Source organism: Amblyomma maculatum, chromosome 2 (genome assembly GCF_055883805.1).
Source record: "Amblyomma maculatum isolate TAMU_Amacu chromosome 2, ASM5588380v1, whole genome shotgun sequence".
Classification (NCBI taxonomy): Eukaryota; Metazoa; Arthropoda; class Arachnida; order Ixodida; family Ixodidae; genus Amblyomma; species Amblyomma maculatum.
Window position 1 is genome coordinate 31,404,171 of NC_139345.1, and position 22,524 is coordinate 31,426,694.

Sequence of the window (22,524 nt, forward strand, 5' to 3'; positions counted from 1 at the left end):
TGCACTGCCTACTGTGGACGAAATTGTAGGGGTCCAAGATAGAAGTAAGTTAATGGTAAAATGTTCAGAGATAACAATAGCTGGGTGACACCTCTCACCACGTAGTTAAAAAGGGGATGCTAAAAATATACTCAGGGAATCTACCTAACTGCGAGAATGTGTCGTTGACAGATCGTGTGCGTGCTTCTCGCCTACGACGATGAAGGCGCGATGTTTGCTGCGAAAAGCTACGCTCAAATTTCGCATTGCCGAATATTTCGTAATTTCGGTTTTTCTGGAACGTCGTCCATTGAAAATTTAAGAGATTCGCCAATATCTGTTGGACCTGTATTACACTTTTTAATGTAATCTCTGCCGTCATGTATGCTTTGTGCTCCCAGTAAACAAAGGCGTGCGTGCCTATTTTGTACCAGATTTTTCTTTTCCTTCACAGCACCAACGTTCTCACCAGCCTGAAGACAAAAGAAGCGATTGCCGTGTTTGTGTGGACTATGTTTCCTAATCCTGCCCAAGTCATGACTTTATACCATTGTATTTTCATCTTAGCACTTCGTGAATGGAAGCTCGTAAACGATGAGAGCGGCACTCGCGCAGTTAGGACTAGGCTGCACCAGAAGAAAACAAAAAATTGGGCGTCACAATTTCCCCGTGAGAGTATGGCTGGGCAGCAATAAAATGTGGGGTACACTTAAGAAGGGTATGATGCGACAGAATATATGTCCCGTTTACCTTTATGGATCCTCGTTCGCGACATGCGCTTTGCTGCTCGTTTATTCATTCTCTTTCAATTTTGGCATCTATTATTCGACACATTCTCATTAGCACAAAGCTGTAAGACACGTTATGATGTGAAAGACGACCTGACATAGCCGCACGAAGGTGAAGCCCGAGTTGGTAGCGCCTACCAATTCGGCCATGTCATGCAGCTTCGTGATGTCACGCCATCCGCAAACCACTCAGTGCATGTCACTTGCGAGAGAGATAACCGTGATTTTTCACTCACAGTGGCAACACTGCAATTTCTGGTCAACGGGACCCTTAACGTTATCATTTTAATAAACCATCGATACAGTCTCTCAGGTTCCTACAAACCCCGAGAATCAGCATGCTTCCTGCTGCCTTTTAATTGAGCCAAACAAAGATGCCTTGCTGACGTAAGGATCGAGTCTGACTCTCGACACAATTAAGTGTCAGATGCTCCATAGGATCAACTTCCACTCATTTGCATTTAAATTACGCGCTTATTCATGACTACCGCTTTAGTCAATCCGGATTTTCCAGTCACACAAACGCCGCTTTTTCCTCTGAACGGGACCGTTACCGCTAGCGCCTTAAAAGATAGCAAAAATAATACATATGCGCGACCTTGTTCGCATGGTCGCGCAAAGGCTATACAATTCACAGAAATCTTAATAGAAAGTAACATAGGTACGGCAGATATGTTTGTGAAATTCAGCGGTAATGTTTACGAAATTCATCAATGTTGAATAAACTGCGTCAGAGGAAAAATGGAGGGCATTATTTTTACCCCCCCCCCCCCCCCCCCTGTACATTTCTGGTGTCATAGTGCACATCGTTCGCAAAAACCTGTCCACCTCGGCTCCTTTTGTCGCATAGCGAAAAGCGATAGACTTCACTTGCTTTCTTCACGTCAACAGCTGTTAAGGGCATTTTTGGCGGTTCTGCATGCGCTGCACGCGTAGCATGAAGGAGTAGGGGGGAAAAGAAGAGAGACACCGTAGTAGGTGCACCGCGCAGCTCTGTGGTTGGTCAACATATAGTTGCGCCTGCAGGGGCAGCATATGACGTCTTGCACTCCCTGCCAGTGGAAAGGACACCGAACAAGGAATAAACAATATTCCATTTAAAAGCTTGAATATACACATGTGAATCTCGCGTTTCATGGTGGTAAGCATTCTTTGAGTTCCCTGCTTTAATTATTCTTATGCTTCCCTCCTTTCTCCCTTTCCTGGTACAGTGGACAAGCGCGAAGGTGCTACCAAGAGCCCCTCTCCAAATTCTGCGATAAAGGGCCGCTCCAGCCAGAGACTTCTGAGCAACGCTGATCAGCTGGACACACCCACTATCAAACGCATGACCAGCATGGAAGAGTACGAAGATAGCCCCAGAATGGATCGCGCAGGACAGGAGGAGAGGACGCCCGGCAGCCAGCGCAAGTTTAACGGTGGCGCCAATGCACAGTGGGACTCACCTGAACACGTAGACACAAGCAAGGACAACCTCCTCGAAGGGGTCGTACAGAGGGAGACCTGTCTCTAAGTGACCCCTGCTTGTTCCCTGTGTGCTATGCGAGCCCAGTCGTCACAAGACGTCAGACAATTTTCCAGTGTGCACCATCCGGTTCGAGCGTCAGTGTTCCGCACATTGCTTTGGCAAGTTGGCGAGGATGCTCGAATATGTGATGATGTCAAGAAACGCGTGTGCACCAATCCCCGCTACCACGAGGAACAGCTAAGCCTGCCCGTGTTGATGCATTTCAATATCCCTGTGTCGTGCGCGCCCGTTCTCTTTCGTGTTACCAACTAAAGATGCGTTATTTTTGTGGAAGAAAGGACGAGACGCTCCCATCACGCACATGCAGAACACCCGTGAGTGAGCATCGATTTCGATGCAGCCTTCAACACCAGACCACAGTACTTTTGGGGAGATTAGGCTTTTGGAGGAGCCCAGCTGGAAAGCGTGCTCTCGGACAGTTTTGTTCAGCTCAGGCTGGTTAGTGTGGACGCTGCTATTCCAGTTGCGAGCATATACAGGAGTTGAGTTCACCTAGACCTCTGGTCGTTCCGACCCCGTTCAAGACTGTTGTCTTCACTTGAGTGCTCAGAACGACGAGCACTGTGTTGTTAATCTTCTCCGACAGGGTACCAAAGGTGATCAGTTGTGGCATCACATGCTCTAAATCTGAACTGTGCCGTGTGCTATGCAGTCCTCCCAGACTCGCCAGTCGGGATGTGGACTCGCTGATCGATTTGAGAGAGCTCTTAGCTGAATCGCAAGGAATCCGTATTTAATCACTTGACGTGTCCATCATACCCGTAGAAACGAGCTTCCCTCTTGTTCGCAAATGTTCGCAAGATCTTTACCCAAAAGTTCAGTGCGGTATGAAAACTATGTTTTATGTTTTGTTTCTTTTTTTTTATTATACTGGACGGAGCGCAATCTGCGGAGCTCAGATCTTTGTGTATCATCATCATCCCTGCAGCCGTGTTTTGTGCCCATTTCGTTATGTGTCAATTCACTCTTCTAGACGATATACAAACACCATGCATCGTTCTCACAGCGTTTCAATGAAAGTGCAAAACATATGCAAAACTTTAGTGCACATGAAAACCATTATTCACTATGTCCCCTAGATTATTCGTCGTTCATGCAGCCTTCCACTGGTTTGTTGCAATTTCTCGCGCCATCCAACAGTGTCCTGACGTTGTGCGGCCTGCGCCAGCTAATCTCTTATCTGTCGCTCATATCGTAAGCCTTGCATTTTTGTTTGCGTTGTGCTGACCGCCGCACTTCCCACTGTTTTAGGCGTGACAACTGACCGCTGCCTCGTATTTGAGACCCTTGCTTTGTTTTCCCCAAAGTCCCTTCCTCAATTTTCGCACAAAAAGAAACCTGTGTCAACATACCACCACAATGCGTCCTTCGTCCTCCCTCAAGCGCTTTGTCACGCCTCATAGCTACCATGATTATCTGGTGAACAGTACTGCGACCACTCTTGCGCCAGTTTCGCACTTTCGCCCCGCCGGAGTGGCGCTGTGGTTACGGCGCTCCACTACTGTGCCCAAGGATGCGGGATTGAATCCCGGCCTCCGCGGCCTTTTTATGATGAAGGCGAAAAGCAAGGCGCTCGTGTGCTATGCGATGTCAGTGCACGTTAAAGAACGCCTGGTGGTCGAATTTTCCGGAGTCCTCCACTACGGCGTCTCTCATAGCCTGAGCCGCTTTGGGACGTTAAACCCTACAAACCAATCCAGTTTCGCACTTTCAGCTCATCAATTTCAGTCGTATTGGCTTTCTGGGTTTGTGTATAATATTCCTTGCACTGCAAGCAAGCCATTTTGGCAGCACGACACTTCTCTAGGCTTCATTCTCACCAATATGCTGTTGCAGCACAGTTATAGCCGGCGATAAAATCCATGATACCAGCCGTTTCTTGCAAGGAACAAGTTTTGATAGAGAGAGAGAGAGTGATGTTTTCTTACCTAACTGAAAATATTAGCTGAATAGGGTTTATTATTAATGCAGAAGGACAAGAAGCAATAGAAAAATATAAAAACATTTCAGGATTCTGATTGGGTGTCTTGATTCCATTGCTCTTTTTATCGTTGCTTCGTATTTTTTTGCATTCTTTGAGCAGAGTCATACGTGTCCATTCAACCGAGTGATTATGTTAAAGAGGCCCCACAACACATTTAACCTATCGCAAATAAACATGTTTAGCCGTTAAATAATATTTCCATGAGTATATCAAATAAGTATCACACCTTAACACGAAGCAGAGGCCATGGCATACCCCTCGGAATGGGGCTTGCTCTTTTTTTTTTTTTTTTTTTTGCCTTTGACAACTCAGGCCTTCTTCGAGTAATGCACATATACTTCATATCGCAAGTGGTTTGGAAGATGTTGGACTTACGCTGGTCTGAGCCAATCAGAACGGCGCGAACTGAATAAATGTTCGAGTAATGCACATATACTTCATATCGCAAGTGGTTTGGAAGATGTTGGACTTACGCTGGTCTGAGCCAATCAGAACGGCGCGAACTGAATAAATGTTGACAAAAATTACAAAATTATTGAGGCTAAAACCCCTTAAGAGCGATAAGGCGAAGCCTTTGAGGCTGGTTCTACTGTAGTGTTTATTTGCCAGAACCCCGCTGACCACACAGTGTTTCTTCCGTGCCGAATTTGAGGTGAGCAGCTTCACTTGGCGGCGGTGGCGCGCGCTCGCTGCGGCATTTGGGCTTCATATATATGGCGGCAGATGGCGCGCGCCATACACCCTCCTGAAAACCGGGTTGAAGGCATCGTCATTGTGCCCCTACGTTGCCATGGAGACTGCAGGAACGCTAGACAGGGATATGCGATCTCATTCCGGGCGTGGCGCAGTCGGTTATCGCGTTCGGTAGGGGTTCAACTCCCGATTGTGGATTATTTTTTTTTTATAGAGGTTAAACAGAACCCTGCCGATATCGAGTGGAATTACGCGGTATCTCGCGGACGCATCTCGCGTACGCACAGATCCTGCAAACACCAATCCTGTTTTAGCCTTAAAAATGAATTCGCAGTTGCACGGCCGGTCCCACAGCGAGCGTGCGCTTCTTAAGGTTATATTACGACCTTCGCAGTGAGATCTGTCTCAACCCTCTGCAGCAGCTCGGTAGGGTAGTCCCTTCACCACTGCTCCACTTCATCTACGGACGTTCACAAGCAAGGAGGAAAACTCGCTCGCTCCAGGCCCAGTCCGCATCACTTGCAACCAGCAGGTGCTGTCAGTTCAACGCTTAGGTTTGTACAGAGACCGCGTAATCGGCGCCTAATATTTGACATCTTTAAAACACTAGATGGCTTGAGTGTTTGGGCCCGCGACGTCAAAACTTTCTGCTCCTAGATTTTGCAACAAGACAAAGCTATAATTCTATGCAGTTCGTCTTTTCACGTGTCATGCGATAGTGTAAGTGTCCCGTGTCGCAGAAAAGCAGGTATCGCTGTCGTCGGGATATTTAGCCGTGAAGAAATAATTCTGATCGGTGACAGTGTCAGGACGTCGCATTCACATGACCTCGAACAGGAATTTCAAACACTCCAGAACGCTCAAGTTAATTTATTACGACGTCACGCGTGGAATGAAGGTGGTTAAAACATGTCATGTAGTGTGAATTAAATGTCATGCTATGTCCGAAATGATTTACCTCATAATATATGTGAAGAAAAACATTCGGTATTAGGTGTGCCTGTAACCATCGCCCTTAGCTTTCTCTGTCAGACACGCTACCGTTTAGGACACGCAAAGCACGCTTGTTCGGCTTGTGAACACTTTTACGCAAAGTGGTACCTTACGATTATATGGGAATATGTGTGTAATTACAGAGTATCGTAGGCCACTATCACGGCTACCCGCAAGGCGGCGATTAAGTGTTCCCCTAGTTTATTGGCAGTGTGCACAATTACACACAATCTAAAGCGTTTGCATAGCAAACATTTTAAGAGTGAGGAGATTAGTTGGGAGCGTGCAGTGCACTGTAAGCACCCTAAGCTGCGGCAGAGGGCATGACTGCAGGAGAAATCTCCAGTTGCTTCTGCAGTGATTGCGATGAGTGCAGGAAAGAGCACCCTCTACCCTCAAGACCTAGAGCGGCAGCTGCAGCACATAGGAGGCATCAGCTGACATGGGCGCACATCATGATTGGCAATGACAGCGTGCCATAAGCAGCAGGCCTCCACAGGGCTGACTGTATTCATGCGGATTTTCTCTGATAACTTAACGAGTAAATCAAACGTCGTAGTTCTTAAAAAAAAGGGAAGAACTATCTGTTCAGTCACTGAAAGAATTGTTTCAAAGCATTATTCATCACTGCTCAAGTGTTTCAAACATCTGAGGGACTATTTGCTGTTTTCCTGATGCCTTGATTGGACGACAGATCTCCACAGAAATTCTAGGGTGCTTTTCGCCGAATACCTTCGAGCATGGCACGACCATCACGCAACTGTACAGGAAAACAGAACGGTATTATGCGCTCTTTCGTGTGATAGCAAAAAATTGCTCTGCAGTACAAGCAAAGCATGTGCTATAGAGACTGAACCTCGCTGTAAGGTCTCATCTTGGCGAAGCACAACCATGCATCCGTCGGCAGCGCCGCTTGGCCGGCAGAGTACAACGTGCAGGGGCACTGCTTTTCGCTTTACTTACCTCGGTCCGCACTGTTTACGACGCGCGCCGAGCAGCACCGAATAATGGCAGCACGAGCCTACTTCCGAGCGTCCACGCCCTCAATCACGACGCTCACACTTCACGAGGACACCGCCTACGCGCTCGAGCTACAGGACAGAGCCTAGACTTCATGTCGCGCAATGTTAGCGCAATAGATCCACTCACTACGGGACAAGGAATACACGTGTTAATTAATGCGCTGTTCCAGCGGCAGTGGAGAATTTGGCACGAGGGTTTGACCCACAAAAGTTCGTTTAGTCTCGCCTCCGTGTTCTCCTTTCGTTTTGGTGCCCCGGCATCGAGAGCTGAGACATTCCATGCTTAAAAACGAGCAGAGGAAGCGCGGCTACGCAGCGCCGCGGCAGGCAGGTTAGACACGCTTGCCATGAATGGAGGCAGCTTCGAGATAAATATTGTAACGAAGAAACAGATTAATATATGATTGCGTCTTAAAAAGGCACAGCTTCACGAGGAGCTCCATAGCTTTGAGGTTGCTTAAGGATCAGGAACGGATAGGACCATACGTGAGGAGGCAAGGGATAAATTTCGACCCCCGATAGGTGCCGTATACGAAATGCGTTCGAAAAATTATTTGCGAGGAAGATTTACGAGGCTAGAGCATTTCAGCATAGAACACATACCACACAAGTGTTTCAGGGCCTCTTGGAAGGCGGCCACATCAGGAAGGCTGCGAATACAACTCATAATTCAGAGAAGTCCAAGGTGCTTTGATGTTTGATAGCAGTGTTCAACCTGAGAGGCTGCAGTAGGTTGTTTCAAACATTCTTTAGAGATTCAGGACTCCGGATGTTTTCTTGTTTGTTTGTTGTTGTTTTTGTCCGCATGTTTCTAACGCTGAAGTTTCAGTCATTTATAATCAAAGATATTTTAAGAAACACCAGAAAGAAAACAAAACAAAAAACGAAGCAATGTTGCACAGTACACAGCCATCTGTATACGGAAACCGCAGAAACAAAAGACGCGTATCAACTGACATTGACAGCCACAGAGGGTGGCTGTGGTGGAAGGCAACCAGCACTGCGTGTGCTGTCTACTTATAGGCAACTTACAGATAGTGGCTTAGTAGGGTCACGTGTATATTTGAGCCCAAGTTTCTGTGGAAAGGCATTTGTGCACGTACAATGCAAACACAACGCACGTGCACGTTACTTTTTCCACCACCTGGAGTAAGTAGCGCGCATATCCTAGCATCACGGCCATATTTTCTCGCACCTTTTTTTTGTTTTAGGGGGAATTATTGGGCCCACCTACCTCCTACAGAACTCATGTCTGATCCCTCCCTTGACACGTGGAATGAAGTAAAGGCCAGTGAAGAACCAAACATTCAATCCCGAGCCGTGGCATGGGTCTGTGTCGCCAGGGATCTGCATGGTCTCGGAGGCACATGCTGACCACCTTCCTTGGCCCACATCTTTTCTTTCTCCAATAAAATTGTATCTGACTTGCTCAGCGCACGCTCGCAACTGCTACGTTCCTGGATTTTCCAGTGAGCCCGTAAATTACTCTGTGAAATCATCAAGCCCCTGCAAAATGATTTAACCGTTGGACTGTGGTTCCTATAAACAGCAGGCATCAGTAGACCTCCAGTTAAAAGGCGACGCTGCAAAGCAGTGGCATGAACTGTGCTCCAACATTCATTTTTACATCTTACTGTTTGTAGGCACCACAGAAATGGTTGCAAACACCAGCATGGACATATGGACTCTCAGACAGGGTGCCAAGCGATTCTTGCAGTCATCTGTTAGGGCCGTCGTAGCTCGTCTTGAATGTTTAAGCGCTGAACACACGCAGATGAGAGGGAACGGTATATAGGTGACGATAGCAAATTTTCGAAACAAAAACGTAGTGCACAGTTTACCGCACTACATGCTTGAGAGCAGCTCTGCAAGTTCACATCGCAAGAGAATAAGTAACAGCAAGAAAAAGTGTAAAGGTTGGGTGGGACAGTTTAAAAATAGTGATTTTTGTTTTGAGGTTTCGCATATATGCATATATAAGGAAAAGCATGTCAAAACTTTGCTGTACAACAAAAATCACGCTGTTACATTGCGACGGAGACACTCAGGGAACCCAGCAGTATCAGAACAATGCCCGTTATTCTAAAGCTCGTTAAAAAAAAGTGCCGAGTTTCACTGCTAAACTGCCAAAAGGTGTGTAAAGATCGATGCAGGCACTCAGTAACGTGGCGGACACTGTCAAGCGTCAACCCCTGTTTGCGGTGGTTCTTTGTGTATGCTTTGTACAAAGGCGCCTGTCGTCACTGAGGTATTCGCCTGGTGCAAGGTGAACGGCACCGACGACGAAGGCCATTGGAGTGACAAGCGTAACAGCGTCTAACGACTAGTGAGTCGAAATTGGAACAACGAAGCCCGTGTATGAATAAGGAGACGTACTGCTCGGAAGGGGTCCTTTGCGTGTCGTTTAAGCCACAATAACGCGCTCGCAGGGGCAAACGTCACAGACGATGCCGATCTCGGGAAAACTTGAGGACCGCATGTGCATAGCGCCAAAGAAGTACGGGAAAGATGCGTTGAGACGACACCACCAAATTGGCATTGACAACCGTGTCGTTAAAATGAGCAGGTGCGATGTTGACACGTACACGAGACATGAGGAGAAAGAAAAGGTTGCGTCCTCGTTTGTTTTCCCTCTCTCTGTAAGAGAGGGGCCCGCGTACAGGTCAAGGTTGTGGGGCAGGGCCCGGAATTTGGCAGGCAAACTTTGGTCTTTCGGGTCACTGCCGTTTGCATGCTTTAACTGTTTTGTTGCCCCCTTTTTGCTTGGATGTACGCGTTGGGAGAGCGCGATAACCTTAAATAAAGTTTAAGAGGTGTGGTAGACAGAGAGTAACCAATCAGGTTGATGCATGCTAGAATTGGCTATATGATTCGAATGTTAGTTGGACCCAGAGACATTAAAACTGAACCCGAGGGTCCAGTCGAGGGTTCCGAGCTATGGCTTAGCGCGACATCTTCGGCTAGGCCGAGGTAGCCAGATTCATGTTTTGCCCAACCTTGCTGTAGGTGCTGTAAATATTTTAAGGTTTGGACATAAACTTCAGTTCGTCCCTTTACTCTCATCAAGTGTCGTCGCCTTCCATATATTCATCATACCCTCACCACTTTCCGGGAAAAAACCACACCACAAGAAAATTTTGCGTGGCCGTATGCGGTTGGTATATCATGGGTTGAATCTGACACAGCAAAATGTTTAGTGAATGTATGCACCAAGGGCTTGAAAACCGTTGAAGTCTCAGCACACGAGAGTGACGAAGGACGGGATAGCATTGTCCCATTGGAGCGAGAAACATTTTCTTGGTCGAGTGGCAAAGCTGCATAAAGCAGGCTTTTCAGAGGTGAATCCCGCCCGGTTGATTGAGAGGTTCGTAGTTAAAGTGAAGCGAGAAGCATCACCTTCAACTCAGATGCATCCGGATGAGACATGAAAGACGATGGTGTGAATCGCGTACATGCATCTGCACAATTTTGTACACTGGCACAAATTCTCAATACAAATTCTGCATAATGCGAGTTGCAGTAAGAAAAAAAGGCTATAAAAGCTCTATTCCAAAACGGATACTAGACACAGCACAATCTGGCATGCAGCCAAGTTACCTAACTGCAAGAAAAAAGTACTTTCGCAGCATGGCGTGAGCTGAGCCTCTTAAGGTCCAAAGGTGTCACCTGGGGCAATTGCGAGGCAATGACGCACTGAATCCACTCCAGCACACGAAAGGAGAGCGCCGGCACGCGAGAGAAGCGCGCGATCACTAGGTGCACGGAAATGCGTGCCTGTTCCCGACGGCTAAGAGGAATAAAAAAGTGGAAATTTCCTTTGGCAAAGGAAGCGCACAGCAACTGTCTCACTTCTCCATATCCACCTCTAACGCTTCGTGACAAACAGAAGGAATTGGAGGAGGTGAAGAAAGATTCTCTTTTCGACACCTGGGAGAGGAGAACGCAGGCTAGAAGCGGACAGCAGGAAAATAAATGAAAATTAAAATTGATGTTCAGCAAATGAAGACGCAGAAACGCTGTCGCTTCTGGGTGGATATCTCAAAATGAGACCCACTTGGATGTTGCTGAACCGTACGGAAGAAGAGAACGGTGTGGATAGCAGACGGATTACGAAACTTTGTATGCATCTTCGGCGGATGTGTGGACGAGGAGCATGCTTGAACGCTATAAAGGTCATATGCCTGAAATCGAAAACGCTTGCTTTGCATATGTGACTCTTTAGAACACATGCAATAACATGAAACAAAAACACCAGCTGTACGGCGCCGTGGGTGCTCACGGCTTTGCGGTGTGCGCTGTGTCGTTTTTGGCGAAAATAAAAAGAAAGAGAGAGAGAGGGAGACAGAGAGAGAGAGAGAGAGAGGAAAGGTGGGCAAAGCCAGCGTGCGAATTCCAGGCCTAGAAAACTGCTTTCAGGATAATAGAAGCACTAATCGTAGTATTAGTGATTAAGCGAGTAACAAAGGCACGTCAGCGGAAGTGGATCCGAAAGGAAATTAACTGTTAATGTTGTATCCTTCAAGGAGCAGCTTAAGTGGCCTTCAAATTTTTTTTTTTACCGGTTTTTGCGGTGACGATGAGGGAAAAGGTGAGAGGTTCCAGAGGCTTCATGTGCAGTTCTAATTAGTTTTTAGTGCTTTATGTAACTGTTTCTCGGGAACTATATATATTGCGAAGCGAACGCAGTTGATTTTATGAAAAAAAAGATGTATAAATGAATATAAAATGTTACATAATATAGTAACTGATTAGAATTGTTACGCCTATTTAGAAGATCGCTACCAAATCTCATAGTCATAGGTTTTATTACTATTATTCTACAACCGATCCTTGCAAGCCGTTTCCCAAGCTGCACCTGAATTACTACCGAGAATTTACACAAAAATACAAGAGTCGTGTGCATAGGAAACTGACGTATTTGCAATTAACGACTCTCCGTTATTTGCATGCCTTAAATATATAAGCTGTAGTAAACAGAGCAGGTGATGTCTCACGTCCTGAGCCCAGATTACGTATACCGCTCTAATACAAAAAACACTCTCACAACGCTCAAGATGCGGCGGTTAGGGCCGACTATGGTATGCAGTTTGGGACTGATTTCGTATTAAAAGAGTATGTAATCCAGCATCAGGAGTATCCCATAAGACTCCATTTTGCATCCCGGATCCATTTGGTCTTCTGTCATCGACCGCTTCCAAGCGTACGCTGGAAGCGAGTGGACCCTTTGCCCATTGCGGACCGGGCCTCAGAAGAGCTGCATGACGAAGCCAGTTAATAGCCAGTCGTGTGGCCAGTGACGATCGCTATCGCCAATTGGTAGGTCTCGCTATCTTGATATTTTCGCAACTGACCACTATTTACTTTCAGCTGCCTGCATAATAGATCCCTATAGAGTACGGACCCTGCTGTAGTTTCATTGGCCACACAATGGAGGTAAGACTATGTGCATGGAGTGCGGTAGACGCCTTTTTAATTTGACACCTTCTGCACTGCCAGTTCTTTGGAATGAATATTTTGCGATCTTGGGGCACGCTGTCGGAATGATGTAATTTTTTTATTGGAGCTTGATCAAACTTTTTTTTAAGTGCGAACTTGACGATTAAAGGTTAAGGACACTACCATCGGGAGAACGTAAATAGTTATTTTCTATCTTTTCTACAAGCTGATTATGAATCATGCTTCCAGACAGTTCAATTTAATCCAAGTGCTCCGTACCGGTGTGCCACCTGAGGCTCAGGTTCGAGAACCAACCAGACTATGCACAGACGATTCGAAGCCGGAGAGCAACGTCGCTTGTCGACCCGGAAATATGTGTCTTGGACATTACGTTCTACAATTTAACGAATATATAAGACAAATATATATATATATATATATATATATATATATATATATATATATATATATATATATATATATATATATATATATATATATATATATATATATTTTATGCTGATAGTGCAAGCAGATTTAGTGTTACCGTAATCGGGGCGTTACTGCTCGAATATTTCGCTACAATCATAACCACCCACTTCAATTAGAGGAGTTTAACTTAGCCTGAGCGATGACATCTCTCAGATCGAAGTCCGAAGGTTTTGCGTTCACGCCAGCTGTGACTCCATTACACGAACCACCCGTCAGGGTAAAGATTGGCGCTCAAGCCCTACCATTTCATAAAATCACCTATCAATGTATTGTCGAAATTCCTGCGCTTTTAATTTGCTCTGACGGATAGCTTTTTACCTGAGTAACCAGAAAATCCCTTAAAAAAAGGACTACTTTTTCTCACGGAGGAGCTGTGCGTTCCGGCTACTGCAAACTTAGGTTATATCCAATTATAGAAAGACAAGCCCTGGGCATTCCTTCTTTCCACACGCCTGACGCTGCAGAGGTAGTCGGCGTTTATGCTGCTGTAGTTACCGTTAAAGCATGAGCGGAATTCGCACACGATCATTGATTACAGTATCTGGGAAACGATCATTGATTACAGTATCTGGGAAACTAAAATTGATATCAGCCGCTAATATCGTTTCATACTGACATGCGAAAGTGAGCAGGCCTTCGCCCTCACAGTCACCTCTTGCGGCTCTCGATAAAAAAAAAAAAAAAAAAAAAATCAGCCACGCTCGTTTCTTAAGAAACCCTGCCAGATGCAAAAAAAAAAAAATTAAAAACGCTGGTTTACTCTCGTGACTCTCGCCAATGATAAAAATGATCTTCAATACATATTTCTCTGTGCCACGCTGAATACAAAGTAATGGCTGAACGACAATAAAGAATGCAAGCAACTGCCGTTTCTTTATCTGGCCAATTATCCTGACAGCACCAAAGCGAGACGTTATTAGCAGTTAAACAGCCCTGCAACGCACACAGCAAAACGTTAGAGCACAGATCGAATGGAACCGCCACTCACACATGTGCACGCGCCAGCCTCTTCCGTGAAAAAAAAAAAAAAAAACACACACACAAATCACGAGAAACCGAGCACGAGAAACCGAGCACGAGAAACCGAGCACGAGAAACCGAGCACGAGAAACCGAGCACGAGAAACCGAGCACGAGAAACCGAGCACGAGAAACCGAGCCCGAGGTACGCATACACATTGACATTTGCCCAACGCCAGCAATAAGACCAACATATGTGGGAGTAAGGAAAACTTTCCTTGGTCCGAAAGTGAAAAACATACTTCTCTCACCTAAATGCATGAGCTCTTCCGCAAATTAATTATCTCGAAATATGAAAGCAAGATTATTTTTGCACAAATGCAAGCAAAGAGTCTGTAATGTGAAGGCTGTATAGCTTTTACGCTGCTGGCTTCCAAGAATATCAAGTTGCTGCTCTCACTGAACACCCGAAGGAAACTACTACACTGTTCGTGCATGAAACATACACTTGAGTGTGTGTTTTTTGTGCTGTTATAAAGTGTCGTACCAACTCGTTCAGTCATCTGCGCTCACAAATCGTACTATTACTTCAAAATACAAACAAAGCTGGCAATCAGTCCATGCATGTCTATATATATTTCAAAACAACAGCTACATGGCACAAAACTGATAGAATTAAGCTAGCGCGATGTGTGACAAGAGTAAATATTATTAAATACATGTAGCAGCATTTTTCACAGCTAACATAGGAATCGTCAGTGCTGTTTAAACGGAAGCACTATAATCCCTTTATTTAAAACGATAATCGTTTTCTATTGCCGCCGCGCATGCCTTTTTTCAGACAGGCTTATTGCAAGAGCAGTACAGAACGCAAACACGGAAATGTATTACGCACTATAAAAATAGACTGTAAACAAACTGCAGACTAAACATGTACTCACGTTTCGCATATCGCAAACAGCCCAAGGGAAGGATATCTATATCATGGCCAACGGATGAACACGGTGGAGATTGTTGCAGTTCGTCGCAAGGTTAACAAATATCCCATAGTGGTTTTGAAGTCGCAAGCACTAAAAGCAACATACGCTACAGTTGCAGTTACAGCAGCTAGCAATATACTACACGAGACACAATTCGCATCTCGGTAGCTCTTCGATGCCCTTGCTTTCCAATATTCCAGTCAGTCAAGCGGCTAACGCCATGCCGGGGCCGGATGGCAGATGACAGTGGAGGCAGGCTATTCACTATCGAGTTTTTAAAGTCCTTATACCGCACGGGTACTACTTGCCTGGACAATTCTGTACTTGTAACCTTGCCAAAGAGGCAGGAAATGCATCGTCAATCATGAAATTCTTCGTTTCTTCGCTTACCCAACCACTTACTCGCACACAAAACACAGCTGCCTTCCGTCGGCATTTACTAGGCCTAACACTTCATCGCCCCTTTGCTCGTAGTCACAAAATGAGTACCAAAATATCCTTGCAGGGGATCATTAAAGGAGCTTTGAACATCATCCGTCGAGGATAACGAGGAAAATTTGGTGCGCGAGGTTTTTCCGAAAGAAATACACAGAATAAGGGTGAAACGATACGTGCTTGGTAAAACACTGGCAAGCTAGGCGAGCTAGGTCATGACGACGTTCCCCAGGACGCTAACCGAGGCTCGAGCTTCCCCAACTACACTTATTTTGTCATCGAATAACAGCCCAGGCCACCTTTGTCTAGGGGGCAATGCTCCGTGCCGGTCGCACTCCCTCGAGGCCGAGGAATTGTGCTCACGGCATCGGTTGAGTCTACCCTTCCAAAGCCGAAAATAAGAATTGAACCCCTGACAACTTCACAGAGTCGCACTTCCATTGCACTCTTACTTGCACGAAAATTGTTCCTCGTTATCAAGCCTACATTTCGCTTTGACACGGCTCCTATATATTATTGGCCATTATGTTAAAACCACAATCGACGACATTAACTGTTACAACAGATACAACTACTGTGAATTTGTCGTTCAGCGCCCCTCAAACACAATAACGGCTAATTTGTAATAATTAGCGGCAACCCAGAAACTATGCACTGTTTCGCAGATGCCCCTAGAATCTGTTGCCCCTCTTCTATTTCACTGTAACCCGATTAAACTTGTCCCAATGCAAACAAATTTCACATCAGTGGGGCGCAGTGGCACATTACTCTTCATCCTGCAAGGCCCGCTGACTCTGCCGGACAGCTGCCTATACTACGGTTAGATTGTCAAACTACAGCCATTTCATTCTCATCGTATCTGCTGTTTTCATTGCCATAAAAAAGGCCATACGCAAAACACCTGCCTCAATCCTGCAGCTGTGGCCATTCGCTTTCCCGCTTGTCCATAAAAGAATCGGACAAACAAGTTGAACAAGCAGTCTTCAAACGTAGATTCCCACAAGCAATCAACTTTTCTTCTCTCGATTGTGACGAAAACGCCTTTCTTAAAAAAAAAAAAAAAAAAAAAAAAAGACTACATAGGTAGCCGTGTTACGTCCTTCCATTTTCAGCCATTTGTCTCGCTTAACAGGAGTGAATATCCGCAGGAGACGGCTCCATGTGCACCGAGCATATCAGCCCTTGAATAGTCATCATGTTTCAGAGGATGAGGCTTCCTGCAGAAAGATAATTGCCGCCTTCGTTACCGCTGAATAGAGTGCAAAAGAGGCTTCACCAAAATACACGACGATGGTAAGAATATGCACATCATGAGTAGCTGCCGAGATCTTCGTCATACGAACCTTACAAAGACGTGGCACTGCATAGATCCAATTGTCCACATTTCTGGGACATCATTTAATTGTGAGTGGCAACTGTGGGTTATTGTAATATACTGCTATGTATATGCATCTTGATGGCAATGGCTTGTGCTATCGAAGCGTGAGGAAAGTTTGATTTCAAAGCTTTTCCTGCACTATCATCGAGTAGCTAATACTATCCTAGAAAACGTCAAAAAAATTTTCCATGTTTATGAAGTTTCTGCGGCAAATGCGGAATATTCTAACACACTTTACGAACATATTCGTGGAAATTCTATAGGCTTTTGATGAGAAGGTTGTTTTTTTTTTTTTCTGAAGTTCATCTTGCGCTCACAACTAGAGAGTAATACTATACACGAGAAAACCAGAGTGTATTTTGAAATAATTGTGCGGCAACTGTGAAATACTGTTTTATGCTCTTACGAGCATGTTAATGGAAATGGTCTAAACTTCCGATGAGTAGCAAAATGTTCCTGCTGAAATTTGTCCTGCGCTCACAACGAATAATTGATACTGTAGCAGAAACCCAATGAGACGCTTTTTCTTTTTTAAATCAGTAGCAAAAAACTAGAAGCCTGCCAAGACCGGATATGTGGATATACCGATTGCTATCGTGAAATCATACAAAATGCGAAAACAATGCGTTCAAGAACTCTTTCCCAGAAAATTGCAAAATTTCTGCGTATAGATTGCACGGTACGCATGAAGCCGTTTATCAGCACCAAATGGCATATTTGACAGTAAGGATAGGCATACCGATAACACGCGGCATGGTTAGGATATCAGCCACAGGAAAGCACACTTAAGAAGTACAGAGAAAAACGCGTGGGTATGCAAACGCTCTCTTAACATTTTTTTTTTTTAAGCTTTACTTCACTAATACACTCCTAATGGCTTCGAGCAATATAAAATGCAACAAGTGTTCCATGCTAAAAGTATCGAATTTCATCTCTTGATAACAGCACACGTAGTTCCCCACTTTGCACGATTAGAATCACTGTATGCCGATCTATTTCAAGCAGTCTCACCGGCTCCGCGAGAATGTGACCTGAACGGCTTTCGCTTATCAGAGGCTTTCTGTAAGGTAGTAGAGGGAAAATCTTGTGGTCGCCCTGTCGCAACTGCTACTGGTAAAGCTGGTGAGACGTATGACAGACAAGAGGGCGAGTTTCCTCGCAGCGTCAGTCCGTAGGGAAGCCGTGCGAAAACGCTATGCAATCATGAATTGGTCGACCAAGGGGCTCAAATTCTTAGTGCTTTAGCACAGCATGCACCACTGTTTGCGGATGCCCTTGCTTATTGCTGGCTCGTATGTAAAAAAAAAAAAAAAAAGAAAAAATGAAAGTAAAAACGCGAAGCCTTCAATACCCTTATGACATAGTGGCTCTCAGCCATGGGTGTGTCGGGGACCTCTTGAGGACTGGGGGAGGTGGCAGGGGAGAGGAGGCGAGATTGTGCAGTTCCAGGAGGAGGTAGTAAAACTGGACTTTAGTCAAAGCTAAACTGCTCTAAAACGCACACTTGGCAAGCCAGCGCACCACGGTCTGCAGAGGGCGCGGAGAAGATGCGCCGGTATGCATGCAGCTAGAAGGGATTCGACTTCTCTCAAAACCACGTTTTTCACTGTATACCTCCGTCCAGCAATGCAGCCAGAGTTCCATTTTCACCGATGTCGGCATCAACAAACGCTGTAGACGCTTCTCTCTCGCGTGCTCTCCATTCCTGCACTCCTCCATTGAACATCCGTGCTAGTGTATGTTCGCGAGAGACCGGAGAGGTCAGTGATTCAGGTACCTGCCACGCATGCGGTGAGGAAGCATGCGGACGAGCCGGCGACCAGGGCCCGCAGAGAGACAGAGGCGAAGTCTCCTTTGCGTTCGGGCGCCATCGCTCCCAGGGCACCCAGACAGATGCCGACGGAACCAAAGTTGGAAAAGCCGCACAAAGCGTACGTGGCGATCACCACAGACCGCGTCTGAAGAAAAAAAGAAAAGAGAAGAGGGGAAGATGGAACGCTATAGTGCTGCGCCTTTATCTTCCCGAGTATTCCGCGCCTGCCAGGTTTCCCGAGCAAGGTGCCAAGCACACAAAAGCGACGCGCGATGCCGAAAGTCAGACCAAGATACAAAGACGCACATTTCCTCCTTCAGATAAAGCAACGATTCTAACATGTATTCGTCGTTTCACCGCACCATGATTATCTCAATTACAGCAAACTTCAGTCCGCACTATCTTAAAGGCTCTTGAAGAAGAAAAGCGTATAAAACCGTTTTGTAATGCCTTTTATACTTAAGATGTGTCTACGCGCGTTTTCCATTGCGTTATCCCTTCGAGCTTTTATGAGATTCGTTCACAATGCGTTCGCTGCCATATGCTTGTTCCGCAGAAACGATGAAAAACCGACCGCAGTCTTCAGCTAAGATTGAGAAAAAATCAGTCTAATATTACGAAAATATGTCTGTTGATGGTGCTACAATTATCAAGAGGTAAGCTAATGTGAAAGTGTGTTCAGTGCCAGCTAGTTATGCGGCAGTTTTCGCAAAATGCGTGGGTTCCTGAAAATTACCAGACATACGTCGACGAGCCTCAGCGCCTGAAACTCGCTCCACCCTTGGCAATGCAAATACAGCGACTAGTTGATGGCGCTTGCTCACAGATCACCACCCGTTGTGCAGAGATGCCGGCACAGCGGTCGGGAAAGGTATCCCTGTACGCATCAATAGCAGAAGCTGACGCGCCACCTATATACCAAAATTGTGCCTATCTTGCGCACGGGCGTTGAAGTTGAATGTCGCGTAACCGGCCAACATGCCTCGTACAGCTGGCGAAGCAAAGTTTTAAGTCCACTTTTTCGAGCGCAAGCCAATTCGGAGGGCGAAGGTCGCCAGAGAGCAAAACCTGTTACCATTCCTCCACCGTATTGCGGATGTGCTTTATCATTGGTGAGGGTGTCTCAGAACGTATGGAATCTCGTTACTAATTGTTAACCTAGCAGTAAGATACGCATTGATATAGTTTCATAATTAAGGTACCTACTGGTATTATGAGCTACCTCGAGATGAATAAATGTGTTCTCTGCGCCGCGTCTAATAGCACCGGTTCATGAGAGTACTTTAATTTCGTTATGACGACTTAGTATCGGTGAGAGGAACATATTTGAACACCATAACTGACCGTAGAGACAAGTGGCGCCTCCTGCTTCAAGCGTTATTTTCAGCGCTTGCAAGTAAGAATTGACACTACCCGAAGTAATTGCATAGCAGGAAGACTCACATCTAGATCTTCTAGGATGAGGGCGAGTCGCGAGTAAGCGATGAACTCGTTGGCGAAGGTCTTGATGCCGATCAACTCCCCCACGGTGCTGCAGTCCTTCCATGGAATGCCCATCACGAACGCTAAAGGGGTGAACAGCTTGGCCAACACCCACTGCGCAAAAATCGTTCCCAACACGTCTCAAAACTATTCCCGCACCTTTCCAGCCAGGCTGATCTAGAGACATGATAGAAAAACAGCGCAACAGACGTGAACGTAGGTGAAGAACAGACAAGACGGGCGCTATCATGTCACCATACCAACTCGCCCGGATGATCTAGAGAGAGCTACGAATGTCTCGCAACTGTTGCTTGAGAATGGCGCATAACAAACAGCACACTGATGGATTATTCCGTTCCCCTTCGTCATCGCACAAGTACTCGCACACGTACCCTTACCGAAAGTAACCCGAATGTTACGACTTGGGATCAGGCGCCGCAGTCCCTCGTCGGCTAAAAGATGGGAAACTGCGCGTGGGTGATAAGTCTCTTGACAGCATCAAACGCAGCCTGGATATCTTTGGCGAAATCAAACCACGTTATAAAAGTAGAAAATAGCGCTTTTGGTGCCGGTCTTGTAAAATGCGCTGCCGCACGGAAGAACCCGCGAGTTACAGTAACAAATTGGCAACGTAAAAAAAAAAAAAAAAGAAGAAAGAAAGAAAGAAAGAAAGAAAGAAAGAAAGAAAGAAAGAAAGAAAGAAAGAAAGAAAGAAAGAAAGAAAGAAGAAAGAAAGAAAGAAAGAAAGAAAGAAAGAAAGAAAGAAAGAAAGAAAGAAAGAAAGAAAGAAAGAAAGAAAGAAAGAAAGAAAGAAAGAAAGAAAGAAAGAAATTTCGGATACTTAAGCTGCGCGTTCGAGGGCACGACGCGATAGCTTTAATGTCTTCCTTTTGCGGGTCCTCTTTCGCGCACGTCATTTGTGCTCCTGTTATCTCCCACACGCCAATTAGCATATCGTCATAGATACCATATTATGTGATAGATCATTCGACATAGACACATAGGCCAAGCCTTACGAACGTGCTTGCGTGTCCGGGGGGTTCTCACTTTGGATCCAAAGGTAGCGGGTTCAACTCCTACCTCGCCCATCTCTATGGAGCTCTCAAGTTTGCAGCTCCTACCAACTCGATGTCGCGTGGCCTCGACACGTCACACATCTTGCTGACCAATCAGTGCCTGGCCATGCCACCTGATAACTATTACCTGCCAGAGGCGTGCCCGTCATTTTCCGCTCAAAGCACCGGCGGAAACAACGCCGACGCCTCATTTTATGAAGAACGTTAAAACTTGTACAACTAATGGCAGCTACAGGCAGTCTATAATAAAATAGTACTCAGAGCCATATATTCCAACATTTCAATGTTTTACGCAAAATTTAATTTGTTTCTTTTGAGTTTCATTTGGTACTGCATTACGCGTGAATAGCTGACTGATACTTGTTTTGACATTAATGTTGTTGGTGAGCTTTTTTTTTTGTATCTTAATAGACTTTGAAACGATATAGAAGTGATGTTTTCTAGCTTGATCAGCTTCACTCAAGCTTAACAGACTAAGTTTAAGCATACTGGGATGCATGACTGATTTTGCGCCACGAAATTAGCAAAGTTAGAACACGGACAGTATCGCGATGCCGGAGCAAAGGGCCGGAGCCGCGAACGGCGTTGACTGGCGAGGTGTCAAGGAACCGCGGAGACGAGGAGCTTTCGTTAGAGCAGAGAACAAGGAGTTTATTTACATCTTTACTCTGGAGAATTCAGAACGAAGCCCTCTCCCTATGTAAGACTCCAGGTCAACCACGTTTTCTTCTCTCGGGTCACACTGGGTCCCTAGGCAGAGAATCGGTTCATCTTCGGCACAGGCCAATCGCAAAGCGCGAGCTGACAGTTCGTGCACTGCATCACCGAGCCCCGGCCCACACATTGTTGCACGTGCGCCACTACACTTTTACACACACATCGCCATCTCACAGGCGACCCTCCGTCGTTCTCTCCTCATGGCTGAGCGTCATGTTGCCTGAGTTTTCGTCCGTCCGGTCTGGCACCTTGTGGGTCTCCCCATCAGCAGGCCAGACCTCGCGCGAAGCCGACGATGGCTTCTCCCTTCGCTTCTTTTGTTCAAACGGCGAGTACCGTAACCCGACACCGGGCGGCTCGACGATTTCTTGATGCCATAGTTGAGCGAAGGTAGCGTATAAGCAACCAAGTTGTGCAGTGAAGCCGTACGTCTTCTTTGCAGGAGCCAATCAGCCAGACTGGAAATCAGTCGAGAAGGAATTATTTTGGCTATCTTAATCGAAATAAGTAATCGTCCCCACAGCTCGCACACAGCGCGGTACGCCGTACTCACGACAGATGATACAATGCAACCGGGATGCCCGTAGGGCCGGCTTCACTGCGCAACACGGTTACTTAGCGGCGAAAGAAAAGGAACGCGAAACTCTGGCAAAGCCAGTAACTCTAGTTTCTTGCTCCACCGCCGCCAGTCTGTAGGTCATTATTGAGAGGGTATACGCTCTTCCTGGGAAGTCAAGCCGTTTCTTCACAAGGCGACGCAAAGCGCTGC

At 46.0% G+C, this 22,524-nt stretch overlaps 1 protein-coding gene across 8 annotated transcripts in view; it reads left to right on the forward strand.

Annotated features, from left to right (window-relative positions):
- The window catches only part of LOC146198282 (parathyroid hormone/parathyroid hormone-related peptide receptor-like), a 350,560-nt gene extending 344,175 nt beyond the window's left edge, over positions 1-6,385 (forward strand). For all 8 annotated transcript variants that reach the window (XM_084593693.1, XM_084593694.1, XM_084593695.1 and 5 more), the window contains one exon: positions 1,979-6,385. In XM_084593693.1, the coding sequence (XP_084449819.1) occupies positions 1,979-2,280 (302 nt within the window). In that variant the 3' untranslated portion in view covers positions 2,281-6,385. The remainder of the gene's footprint in view (positions 1-1,978) is intronic.
- The last annotated feature ends 16,139 nt before the right edge of the window (positions 6,386-22,524 follow it).